At 37.5% G+C, this 12,567-nt stretch overlaps 1 protein-coding gene across 16 annotated transcripts in view; it reads right to left on the reverse strand.

The window, feature by feature from the left end:
• The window catches only part of MTHFD2L (methylenetetrahydrofolate dehydrogenase (NADP+ dependent) 2 like), a 230,645-nt gene that overhangs the window by 126,515 nt on the left and 91,563 nt on the right, over positions 1-12,567 (reverse strand). For 8 of the 16 annotated variants that reach the window (XR_010322075.1, XR_010322081.1, XR_010322076.1 and 5 more), the window contains one exon: positions 10,217-10,365. The exons of 7 other annotated variants lie outside the window; for them this stretch is intronic. Coding sequence is in view for 1 of the 9 variants with exons in the window: in XM_064285704.1 (XP_064141774.1) it covers positions 11,653-11,717 (65 nt within the window). In the remaining 8 variants the exon portion in view is untranslated. Of the gene's footprint in view, positions 1-10,216; positions 10,366-11,604; positions 11,718-12,567 lie in introns of those variants that run through there. One more of the 16 variants, XM_064285704.1, reaches the window with a different exon arrangement.

Below are 12,567 nucleotides of genomic sequence, written 5' to 3' on the forward strand. Positions count from 1 at the left end.
GTCAGTGGTGGTAGCCGGGCACCATCTAGTTGTACTGGACTCAGTCTGGTGGAGGCTGTGGTAGATGTGGTCCATTAGTCCTTTGGACTAATCTTTCCCTTGTATCTTCAGTTTTCTTCATTCTCCCTTGCTCTCGAAGGAGTGACACCAGTGGAGTATCTTAGATGGCCACTCAGGCTTTTAAGACCCCAGAGGCTAATCACCACGTCCTTTGATTTCTTCACTGCTGCTTCCAAGGGTGTTGACTGTGGATCCAAGTGAAATGAAATCCTTGATAAATTCAATCTTTTCTCCGTTTATCATGATGCTGCTTATTGGTCCATTTGGGGGGATTGTTGCTTTCTTTATATTGAAATGTAATCCACATTGAAGGCTATAGTCTTTAATTTTCGTCAGTAAGTGCTTTAAGTTCTCTTTGTTTTCAGCAAACAAGGTTGCATCATCTCCATATCACAGGTTGTTAAAGAGGCTTCCTCTAATCCTGATGCTGCATTCTTCTTCATATAGCCCAGCTTCTTGGCTTATTTCCTCAGTGTACAGATTGAATAAGTATGGTGAAAGGATGCAACCCTGATGCACACCTTTCCTGATTTTAAACCAGGTAGCATTCACTTATCGTGTTCAAAGTTATACCTCATGGTCTATGTACAGGTTCCACATGAGAACAATTGAGTGTTCTGGAATTTCCATTTTTCACAATGTAATCCATAATTTATTATGATCCACATAGTCATACAAAATTTGGTTGTTATTTATATATCAAAATAATTTTACCTTCTGTCAGTCAACATATCTCTAGAACAGATATTCAGTAATGCCACACACTCACAATATACCACAGGAATAATGACTTCACCTACAAAAAGGCTCATATTCCTACCCACACTAGAAAGTAAAGCAGTAGCATTTTCTAGTTCTTTCATTGAAGGCAGTCATCATTTCCCAGTTCTATCTCTGCCTCCACCCTACCTTACCTTTGAACTCTGCAGGTGCAAGCTCTGAGTCAATGGTGTTGATGCATTGCCACATTAAGCCTTTATGAAGTGGAGCAGCCCCAAACAAGGTATTAAAGAGAATCTAAGGCTGAATGGGCTCTGAAGAGACCATCTACCCCTCTGAAAGTCACCTTCAATTTCTTAGAAGAAAGCTTAAACAAAGATAAACACTGGACTTCTAAAGAAAAAGGTTTATTCATTCAACAATGAGTTTTCAAGTCATGGGTATAAGGGTCTTCACTAGGTACAGGAAATACAAAGGAAAATAAGACATGGTCCTGGCAACTGTGGAGGCCAAAGTATTGTGGGAGTGATGGTCTCTTTCAATGTTGACCCATTGTAATTCTTGTTATTCCCTATTGATCACATATCTCATCTAAGTCCTTTATATTTCCATTTCTCTTCTCTCTTACTATTTTGATGCACTTCTAAATTCACGATGAGATGCTTGAGAGAGTACTTTTTAAATTAAATACTTTCCATTTTCTTACTATTTTGAAGCACTTCTAAATTCACAATAAGATGTTTGAGAGAGGACTTTTTAAATTTAAATACTTTCCATGCTATCCTATGTTAGCATGATATATTTAAATTTATGTAACATTGAGGCCTATTTCATGCCTTACATGTGTATTGTTAAACATTTTTAATGCTATAAAGGAAGACAATATGAAGTAAAAACCAAAAATCTGTTGCCATGGATTTGATTCTGACTCATAGCGACCCTATAGGACAGAGTAGAACTGCTCCATAGGGTTTCTGAGGAGTGGCTGGTAGGTTCTAACTACCAATCTCTTGGTTAGCAGCCATACACTTAGCCACTGTGCCACCAGGGCTCCTCATATAAAGTAAATCCTATTGAATAATTCATAAACCTAGAAAGGGGAAAGTATGCTGTGACTATGGTGAGTCAAAAAAAAACTAAGCCTCTTCTTCAGTGTAGTTCACACAGCATTTATTGGAGTCATTTGTTGAAGTGACTGATAACCTTCAAGGGGCACCTCCAAAGACCATTCAGAGGCCTAAGAGTACTTATTGAATTCTCTACTGATAGATCAGGAAAAGTATAATGGCTTTAGGCTCCACATTTTATTAAATATGGATTAGATACCTTAGAACTTATCCTGTTTTTAACACGGAAGTATCGTTTACTAGCAGAGGGAGAGAAGGCGTTTAATCCCTGCTGGCATGCAGACTGGGCATGTCATGAATTGTCTTGACGAGAATTTCAGCAGGGTTGAATGGACAGCCCAAGTATTAAGAATAAACAGACATGAGTGAGACCACATAAAATAGGATGGATGGCCAGAAAAAAAATACAGCAAGAAATACATTCATGTAGGGCTTTTGTTTTCAGGTCCTAGTTCTTAAAGAATAAGAATCAATAGACATTTCAACCAAAAATTTGGCAATGCAGATTCAGAAATAGGATAAGCAGTCCATAAAGGATTGAGAAAACAATTTCTTCTTATTTTACAAAGCATTAGAATGAGTAAAGAATAGGCTGGGAAATACATGGTTACTAAAACTAGGATCTCAGTGGTGGAAGCATACTATGAAGATATAAGAGGCTGTGAGAATTGAGGCTAAAAAAAGTAATGTCAATTGAGTAACACTGGCCCAAGTCATATAATGGAAGTCAAATGACATAAAGGCAAAGGCATAGGATGATCATGATAAATCCATCATGTACAGACCAGAAGGCATGCATGAACAACAAACACAGGCTGTTAGAAACATTTATTAATGAAGCTTAAGGCTATACATGTAAAAGATTCAATATTTATGAAATTAAGTCAATCATACTGTTCTTATATGATTTTTCCTCTACCACATGGTATATTTTTGTTTATCATAGATAATTTCTCATGTTATTGAAAAAGAATGCTCTCAAAGATGATAAAAGTTGGACTTATAAGGGAACGATAGGTATTAGGCATCAAAGCTTCAGAAAAATATCAATTTTTTAGTATACAACCAATCAAAGCAAATGTTATGGCAAGAATAAGCCATCTTTCGTTGGCACTGCAAAAGGCAACTTTACGGAAACTACCATGTCAACCAACACACTTCAGAGATGTCAGAACAGGACTGCTCAATCCATGGTTGTCTTTCTTTCACATAATATAAATAAACTCACTCTAGATGGTTTTATCCATGCCTCAGTGTCTCCTACCACTGATGCTAATGTCCTCCAAACCTGTCACTCCAGATTGGAGTTCTCTCACCAACTCCAAATCCACATATCTCAACTCTCTATTGGGCTTTTCCACTTGAATATAAGATTGTAACCCTGCAATTATAACGAATTAAGAAAAAAAAACTTAGATAAATTAAGAAAAAAGAAATACAGCCTTGGGATGGTTCTCAGGATCTAAATTATTTGGGGAATGTTTTTGCTTATTTAAAGCTACAATGGGTCAAGGAAAAATCTGAATTTGCATACACATTTTACAGTTCATATTAACAAAGTATCAGCAACTTAAATAAGAACTCTTTTGAGAATAAACCCTGCTTTTTTTATGTCTATATTTCAATTTAAAGCATATTTCAATTTTAGACATAGGGTTACAAACAATACTAGACCAAAGGAAAGGGAAATTACATTCATTTAGTACCCATTATGTGCTTGGCTACTGGATATACCATGGACTGCTGAAAGAATGAATAAGTTAATCTTAGAAGAAATGCATCTAGAATTTTCCTTAGAAGGGAGAGTAGCAAGACTTTGACTCACTTACATTTGACACATCATCAGGAAAGACAAATCACTAGAAGTGGACATCAAGATTGGTAGAGGGGGCCAAGAAAAATGCGGGAAACCCTCAATGAGAGGGATTGGCACAATAGCCACAAGAATGGTCTCAAACATACCAATGATCATGAAGACGGCACAGAATCAGGCAACGTTTTGTTCTGTTATACATAAGGTGGCCGTGAGTTGGAGCCAACATCACAGCAACCAACAACAACAATAACAGTAACAAAAGGTGCTTGGCACTTAATTTTTATAGCACCCTGTTACACTAGTATTGCTATGTCCATTTTATAATAGTTTAAAATCAAGTCCAGAAAGTTAGGTGTGATTTTCAAGGTCAAATCTGAAATTTATACCAGCTCCTCCTCATTTTAAAGACGATGCTTCTCCCAGCACATGGTGCTGCTACTTATTCTAGTCCCTTTTCAAACCCTTATGCCATAGCTTACCATTTTCTCATCTGTATCCTTAAACTCTTTAAGTATACTGATTTGTAATGATAACAGGCCCATAAAATTGTTTTATATATAATACAAATGTTATAAATAATATTATTTATAAATAAATGTCTAAATAGTAATTTTTTGACAATAAAAGTAACCATTCATAAGCAAATAAGTAACTCAAGACCAATATATTAAATACTATAGATCTCTCGTGCAAATAATCTTAGATGTTTACAAAGAAGTACAAAAAGTTCACAGTTGTTTATTACATTATTCATAATAGCAAAAAACTGGGAACAATCGAAATGTCCAATGTAAGAATTGAATAAATGTAAACACACCTTAGAGTACTACATAGACATTAGAAATCATATTTTAGAAGAATGCATTTTATGAGGAAAAATGTACACAGTGTAGAGATGTAGAATACAAATAGCATGGACAGGATGAAAGAATTGTGTAAATATTTGGATTTACATATAAATATAAAATCATGGAAGGCCATACATCAAATTATTAAGAGCGGTTCTCTTTAGCTGGAGTTACGGGTTCTTTCTCTCCCTATTGTCTGCATTTTACAGGTTTTTGTAGTAAGGACGTATAATTGGCTACAGGGAAAAAATAATAGTTGAGCCTTCAAGCTGCTCTGCCACACACTGACAAAGCTCTCCTGCAGGGCGGCTTTGCCCACTCGGTAAAGGCTGGCAGGGAGTGGAATGGGTAGGGGTGTGGAGGGTTAGAAAGAGAAAGAAAGAGATACTGGAGAACATGCCTGAGAGAAAAGTCCCTTTGTCCAAGTGTCTCAATGTTCCTTACTCCCTTACAAAGTCAGATTGCTCCTAAAAAGGAGAGGGACTAAGGGATTTATCTAGGGGCCAACAGCATATACATCTATGATCAAAGGCTGATGTCATACTGAGAAGCCACAAATTTTAAGTGAAAATAAGCTTTTATAAATTTGGTCTCTTATGTGTAAATTATTTCTTAGATTAATTTATTCATGTTTAGGAGGAGCAGTCAATTCTGATACTATGTTAGTATCAAAAATAACCAGAAAATACATTCCTCTGGTTTTGTAGAAAAAGCAAAACAAAACAAAACAAAACCATTTGCCATTGAGGTGACTCCAGTGCATGGCAAACCCATGTGTGTCAGAGTAGAACTGTGCTAAAATAGCTGATTTTTTGGAAGTAGATCACCAGGTCTTTCTTCCAGGGTACCTCTGGGTGGAATCAAACCACCAATCTTTCAGTTAGCAGTCAAGCATTAACCTAGGAATCTGTAGCTTAATGATTCAAATGATTTATTATTTCTAAATTATTATTTAAACATTCATATACAATGAGCTAAGAGGAAATAGCATGTAACTTGCTAGCACATGACATTTATTGAGTATATGTATGCCATTCACTGTGTTATGCTTTTTATGTGGACTGGTTGGGTTAACAACAAAGTGTTAAAGGTTCTTCTTTTTCATACCATATTGATGAAGAGATTGAGGCTCCATGAGATGGGATGACTTGACAAAGTTTGTGCAATTAGTAAGTGGCAGAGTTAGAATTTAAATCCTGGAATTCTTACTCTAACCAAGGCCTATGCTTTTACACTATTATATACCATTAAAAATAATTGACAAAATTGAGATAAATGACAGATTTAGGAAGAAGGGAAGAAACTCTAAATGGAGAAGCGGAGGTTAGCTAAATGGGACAAGCTGGAGAATGACAAATAGGATGTGGGAAGAACAATGGCATAAGTGAAGCTGTGAAATACGCTGTCATCCACTCGGGAAGCACCCAGGGCTGTAAATGAGCAACTTCCACTCCCAAGTCGCATTAGCTGTGTATGGTGGAACAGATGATTTCCACGCCACACCCCTTGGAACTTCTCAGTGTCCCAGCATCCTGAAAATTACTAACCCTGCACCACAGAGGAGGAAATCCACCAGAGGGAAAACCCTAGTGGGAACACAGGATGATGTTTGATGGGAGTGTATCTAGAATGTCATAACATGATGGGAAAACTGGTGAAAGGAAGTTGTTTGGTCACCTAGCATTTTATGACAAGTAAGTATGAATATTCCAAATTACTTCACCGAATTGCCCATTTATCCTCTTTTATATTAGTGTCTATCATTAAAAGTGTTGCAATAGAGACGCTAGAGTTACAACTGTGAAGGTTCATTCATCATGCTGGAGGGGATGGCTTAGTGGACAAAACGCCAGCTTTCACCACTGTGGCACTCTCTATCCAGAGGTTAACATGCAAGTGGCCTTGACTCAGCAGTTCATCTTTTGAATGAAGTTAGTTCCACAGAGTTTACTCAGATGGGTGGAGTGTCCTTTGGGCAGTATCTACAAAATAACTTGCCTATCCTTCCAGGATAATAAAGATTCATAAAACGTTTACAAACTTAGGAGTTCTTCCAGTTTCCTTGAAGTAAGAGATATGAAAGAACCAAAGGAACTTCAAATGCAACCTTAGAATTGGTGTTCTATCATGGCCAGCTTTCCTTTCTTTATCATTAGCCTTATACGATTTCTTCCCCTAAACGATTACTTTTCATTCAACCGTTTATACTCTTACTGTGTTTTAGACGTCTATAATAGTCTCTTTACTCTTCCTTCTCATATCTTCTTAATCTTAACATTTGTACTCAGATCAGACCACTCTTCGCTTAGTGTTCTGGACCACTCTTTGATGAACAAATATTTCACTTTTATGGCTTTATCAACTACTTGATAAAATGACAAATTAGAAGTGTTCAGTTGATCACAAAAATATTGCTGCCACTGTGTAAATCAACTAATAAATACAATGATTCCATCTTTTAAAAATTTATCAGCTACATTTTTATCAATTTGAAGAAGTGCTTCTTCCAGCTGCAATTTCAAAGTCAATGCAGTACGTTATTTACTGAACATTAATTGTGTGTCAGATGTTGTTCTAAGCACTGGAATATCAAGCTCTAAAGAAAAAAAAAATCCCAGTCCTGTCTCTGCCATAGTTCAGGGAAGGTGACAGACAACTATAAACAGGCAATAAGTGCTATAACCATGATACATTAAAGTGCTATAGAAACAGATTAATTGTCTCTGTGAATTCAGAGAGGGTGACTTCGAGTAGAGTCTTGAAACCTTCTCAGGTTTGAGCTTCTAAATTAGCCTAAATCACAATTTGGGGGGGAACAGGAAAGGAGATGTTTAAGACGTAAGTGATACATATAGTTAAACCTATAAAATCTGTACTATGGTAATTTGAGAAACTGGAGGGGTGAGATTACTGTTAACATTAACTAACTTTATCGACGCCCATGATTATTGTGAGATTTACACAATGATTTCCTCTTTTACTTTTTTCTTCTGCAAGCCCATTCAGAGATTTCATCACCACATTCTTCACTGTCACCTCTCAGACAAAATCAATCTTTCTGATACATCACACAGTACTCCTCCTTCTACTCTTCCTGAGTTCTAGATGTGACTGCTTACATATATGCTGACATTCTAGGTATCACAGCGGTCCAGCCCTCCCTGTTCGAGCTACCTATGCCATTAGATCACCAGCTCTTTCTTTAATACTCACTGCTAATTGTATTTGTTTATTTCCCACACATAATGCATGATGTGGTCATTTTAATAACACTTTATTCCTATTGTCTTGTTATTTAGAATTTATTTTTTACATTAATTCATATTTTCTCTATAATTTCACTGTGATTTCCCAATACCTACATATTTTGTTCCTTAAATCTCAGGTGATCATTGAGGAAGTGGAAGTATAGCAATCATTAGCTATTTCTTCCACAAAAATTACCATTAACCAAATATTCATTTCTTCAGGATGACTGCAGTGTCATATACAGCGTTCTCTTCTAGCGTTCAGCACACCTTTATAACTTACCAGAGACTTTCAAGCTGGAATACAAGGTCAAAAACAGGGCTTGTTCCCATTGACTTATTTCAAAATGTCTTCAGACCAGGACCAGGAAGGTGTGGGGCCAGCTTAAAATTGTTGTGCACCTAACTGGTGCCCTCTAGTGGTAGGAGGATACTCTCTGTGGGATAACAGCCTTAATACTGTCTCCACACCTGGAGGTCTGAGTACCTCTCGGCTCTTATTTTGCTAATTTCATATATGCTTGACCTTCCTTTCCCTTGTGTTCCTTTCCCTTCCAGTCTTTTCTTTTCCTGTCTTCTTTTTAACACCTTATTCTCAGTGTTGACTTAGGCTTTTAAAGAGGCACTCACAGTGATTCTACAGGATCAACTCAAGGATGACGACAGTATTGGCAAAAACAACTTGTGACATAAGGACTGATTTAATCACAGAAAACTATCAGTGGATCTTGCAAGAGGACTGTGATCACCATTTGCTATTTTTCATGGTTAATAAAACAAAACATGAGCATGAATGCATCCTGGGGAATTTTGCTCTAATAGAAGAAAATATTCAATTGATATTACAATTGATACATGGAAACTAAAGGCAACTATGAAATATTCTTTGCAAATCCTAAACATTAGGATTAACTGTCACCTTTAAATTTTTTTAATTTAAAAAAATGTAAATATCATTATGTCTAGAGTTAGAGATGGAGAAGGATGACCACTCAAATATCTCTTTACTCACCAAATTCTGAGAGTCTTGTTTGTGAATCAAAGTGTTTCTAAAAATAAGTCAATATAACATTTATCTCCTATGAATGTGTCAATCACTATAGCAGTATTTCACTTAATGTTGATCTGTGGCCTGAAAAAGTTTATCTCACTAAGCATTTATCTCACTTCTGTCAAACCCACTCAAAATTTTCCATTTGATATTACCTGAATATAATTTCTCAACAAAACAAGACATGTGGTTGCTGTAGCAGCTTACTGGTGACTTCTGGAAAAGGGAACATTTCTATTTGTACTCTATGAGAAGGCAAACCACTGCTCCAGGAATCATTATATTACAGTCAAAATACATTCAGGGTTCCAGAAGAGACCTTACGTAAGAATAGGGAATTGAATTAAATTTGGTTGAAACCAATTTAACTATCATTAGCCTCTTCATAAAACTTAATGTCTTCTGTAACTTGTACTCTTCCTTCCTAGTTTGTAAATACTCAGCAATTTAAGTTTAAAGTCTAGAAATTACCAATTACATCTAATTGACAGACAAAATGAAAAAGGCCCTCATTCAAGTCTTAGATTAAGTAAGAGGAGTCACAATTGTCTCTGCAACACAGAAGTACTAAGTGGCAAGAATAAAGGTAGAAACAAAGAGTAAAATTATTTTGTTTGTTCGAATATAAAACAAATTAGGGAAAATCTGGATCTATTATACACAAGTGCATTAGCTGTTCTGTTTCTACCCTTGCTCCTCTAGAGTCAATTCTCCCTGAAGTCTGAGTGATCTTTTAAAACCATAAGTCAGGCCATGTCAATCTCCTGCTCTTAATCAACCTTGGCTTATATCAAAGTCCTTGCCACGGCCTACAAAGTCCTACATAAGCTAGCCCTGGCTACCTTTCCAACATCATTTCCTACCAGCCTCCCCATAATTCATTCACGTTTAATTAAAACCAGGATGATAGAATAAGCTCTCAAATATTCATGTTCTGGAACAATCCAACCACACTCCTCCCTGAGGGCTCTGGCATTTGCTGTTCCCTCTGCTTGGGATGCTCTTCCCCCTAGATTTTTCCTTGATTTGTTTCTTTATTAGGTCTGAATCAGTCAGAGTCCCAGCAGGAAACAGAATTAGCCTCAGACATGTCAGATGGAGACAGCTGGAAACGTTAATGAAGTGACTTTTTCAAAGATATGATCAGGGTTAAGAGAAAAACAAGGACTCTTCAGGAATTTAGAGATTAGAAACAGCAGGAAGCTTGTACCATCCCTCGGGCTGAAGAAGCAGAAGGAAGAAATAATGTTATTTGCAGAGAGACAGGGAGGCTCCTCAGCAGAAGCCACAGACACAGGAGGAAGTAGAAAGCAAATGGAAGTAGGAAGGGAGTAGATAAGACATACCCAGAAGTGACCATGCTCTCCTTCTCCCTCTGATCTCCTGGTGGTGCCAAACACTGCCAGGAACCAGCAGCAGGGGAGCTCAGGTAAGACAGTCCTCAGCAGCCAGCCTCCCCGGGCCAGAGCAGGGCAGGGAAGGGCAGAGATTGGATCTGGTGGGCAAATGCAGAACGGCCAAGAAAAGGACTCCGCTTCAGGGAGTCACTTCCCCAGAAAATGCTGACCTATCACTTAGCCGACCAATCTATCTAAAAGAGTACCCCCTGTGTACTCTATCCCCTCACCCAGCTTCATTTTTCTTTAGCAGTAATCTCTACCTGGCATTGTATTTTATTGCTTGTTTATTTGCTATCTCTCCCACTAAGATGTAAGCTCTACAAGAGTGGAGGTTTTGTTCACTGCTGCACCTCTGGAACTTAGAACAGCTCCTGCTGCATAGAAAACCAAAAACCAAGCCCAATGCCATTGAGTCAATTCCGACCCACAATGACCATGTAAGACGGAGTGGAACTGCCCCATAGGGTTTTCCAAGGAGAGGCTGGTGGATTTGAACTGCTGAGCTTTGGGTTAGCAGCTGAGCTCTTAACTACTGCACTACCAGGGCTGCTCCTGGTACATAGAAAGAGTTTATTCAATGTTTACTGAATATATGAATAACTTTAATAGCCACTTTGCTATTCAAAAGTATTCATGTTTAATTAAAATCAGAATGATACAATAAACTCGTAAATATCTGTAAGTGAATTATCCACACACAACCCCTCTCTCTACTTTCTAGTCCAAGAAAGAAAATATCTTTCTTGTTAACTTCCTCTGTAGAAAAGCACAAATAAATCTAATCTTTCTTCCAGAAGTTAAAATATAAAATAACAGAATCTCAGAACTTGAGAAAATATTAAAATTCAGAGTGTCTAAACTGCTACTCAATAAATGAAAATTCTCTGCAGTGATTCTAAGTGGTAAGGAGTAAAGAAGGAATGTAACATATTCTCCAGAGAACAAAAGTTCAAATATGACAACTGTTAACATGTGTTTTTAGCTATAATATTCAGTTTATTAAAATATGATGTTAAAAGAGGGCATGAGTTTTTTGTCATTCAAAATGGTGCAAAAGTTAATAAAAATTGGTAAATAATGCTCTATAAGGACCTTGATAAATTTTTATCTATCTTTTTCCCAATCGCTGCAGTGATAGGGAACTCACTATTCAAGAACTAGGGATTTTCAGGCAGCTCTGATTATTACAAAGATTTTTCCCCCTTTATGGTTATTAAAAAAAAAAAAAAACCACCACATCTTCTTAAAGTCATACTTTTTTTCTTCCAGACCACATATCCTTAGTTCATTAGACCACGTGTCATAAATCATCTTTTTTGGAAACTTTATTATTCAGGATGCTCCCCTATACACATGATCCAGTCAGTCCATCAACTTTCCCCTTAAAGTCTAGAGTCCAGAACATAATTCTTCAGCCTTAATGTGGCCAGTAGAGCATAGTGGTTGTCTATTTGGACACAACATTACCATTAGTACAACTTGAAAATACATTTGTTTTGTTGTTTTTCTGTTTTGTTTATTCCTACAGCCACAATACATTTTTTTTTTTTTAATTTTTATTAAGCTTCAAGTGAACATTTACCACTCCAATCAGTCTGTCACATGTAGGTTTACATACATCTTACTCCCTTCTCCCACTTGCTCTCCCCCTATTGAGTCAGCCCTTTAAGTCTCTCGTTTCGTGCCAATTTTGCCATCTTCCCTCTCTCTCTATCTTCCCATCCCCTCTCCAGTCAAGAGTTGCCAACATACTCTCCCGTGTCCACCTGATTTAATTAGCTCACTCTTCATCAGCATCTCTCTCCCCCTCACTGACCAGTCCTTTTCATGCCTGATGATTTGTCTTCGGGGATGGTTCCTGTCCTGTGCCATCAGAAGTTCTGGGGAGCATTGTCTCTGGGATTCCTCTAGTCGCAATCATACCATTAGGTGTGGTCTTTTAATGAGAATTTGGGGTCTGTATCCCATTGGTCTCCTGCTCCCTCAGGAGTTGTCTGTTGTGCTCCCTGACAGGACAGACATCGATTGTGGCCGGGTACCAACTAGTTCTTCTGGTCTCAGGATAATGTAGGCCTCTGGTTCATGTGGCCCTTCCTGTCTCTTGGGTTCTTAGTTGTTGTGTGACCTTGGTGTTCTTCCTTTGCCTTTGCTCCAGGTGGGTTGAGACCAATTAATGTATTTTAGATCGCCGCTTGTTGGCATTTAGGACCCCAGGCGCCACAATTCAAAGTGGGATGCAGAGTGTTTTCATAATAGAATTGTTTCGCCCATTGACTTAGAAGTCCCCTCAAACCAAG

Source organism: Loxodonta africana, chromosome 5, assembly GCF_030014295.1.
Source record: "Loxodonta africana isolate mLoxAfr1 chromosome 5, mLoxAfr1.hap2, whole genome shotgun sequence".
NCBI classification, from domain to species: Eukaryota; Metazoa; Chordata; class Mammalia; order Proboscidea; family Elephantidae; genus Loxodonta; species Loxodonta africana.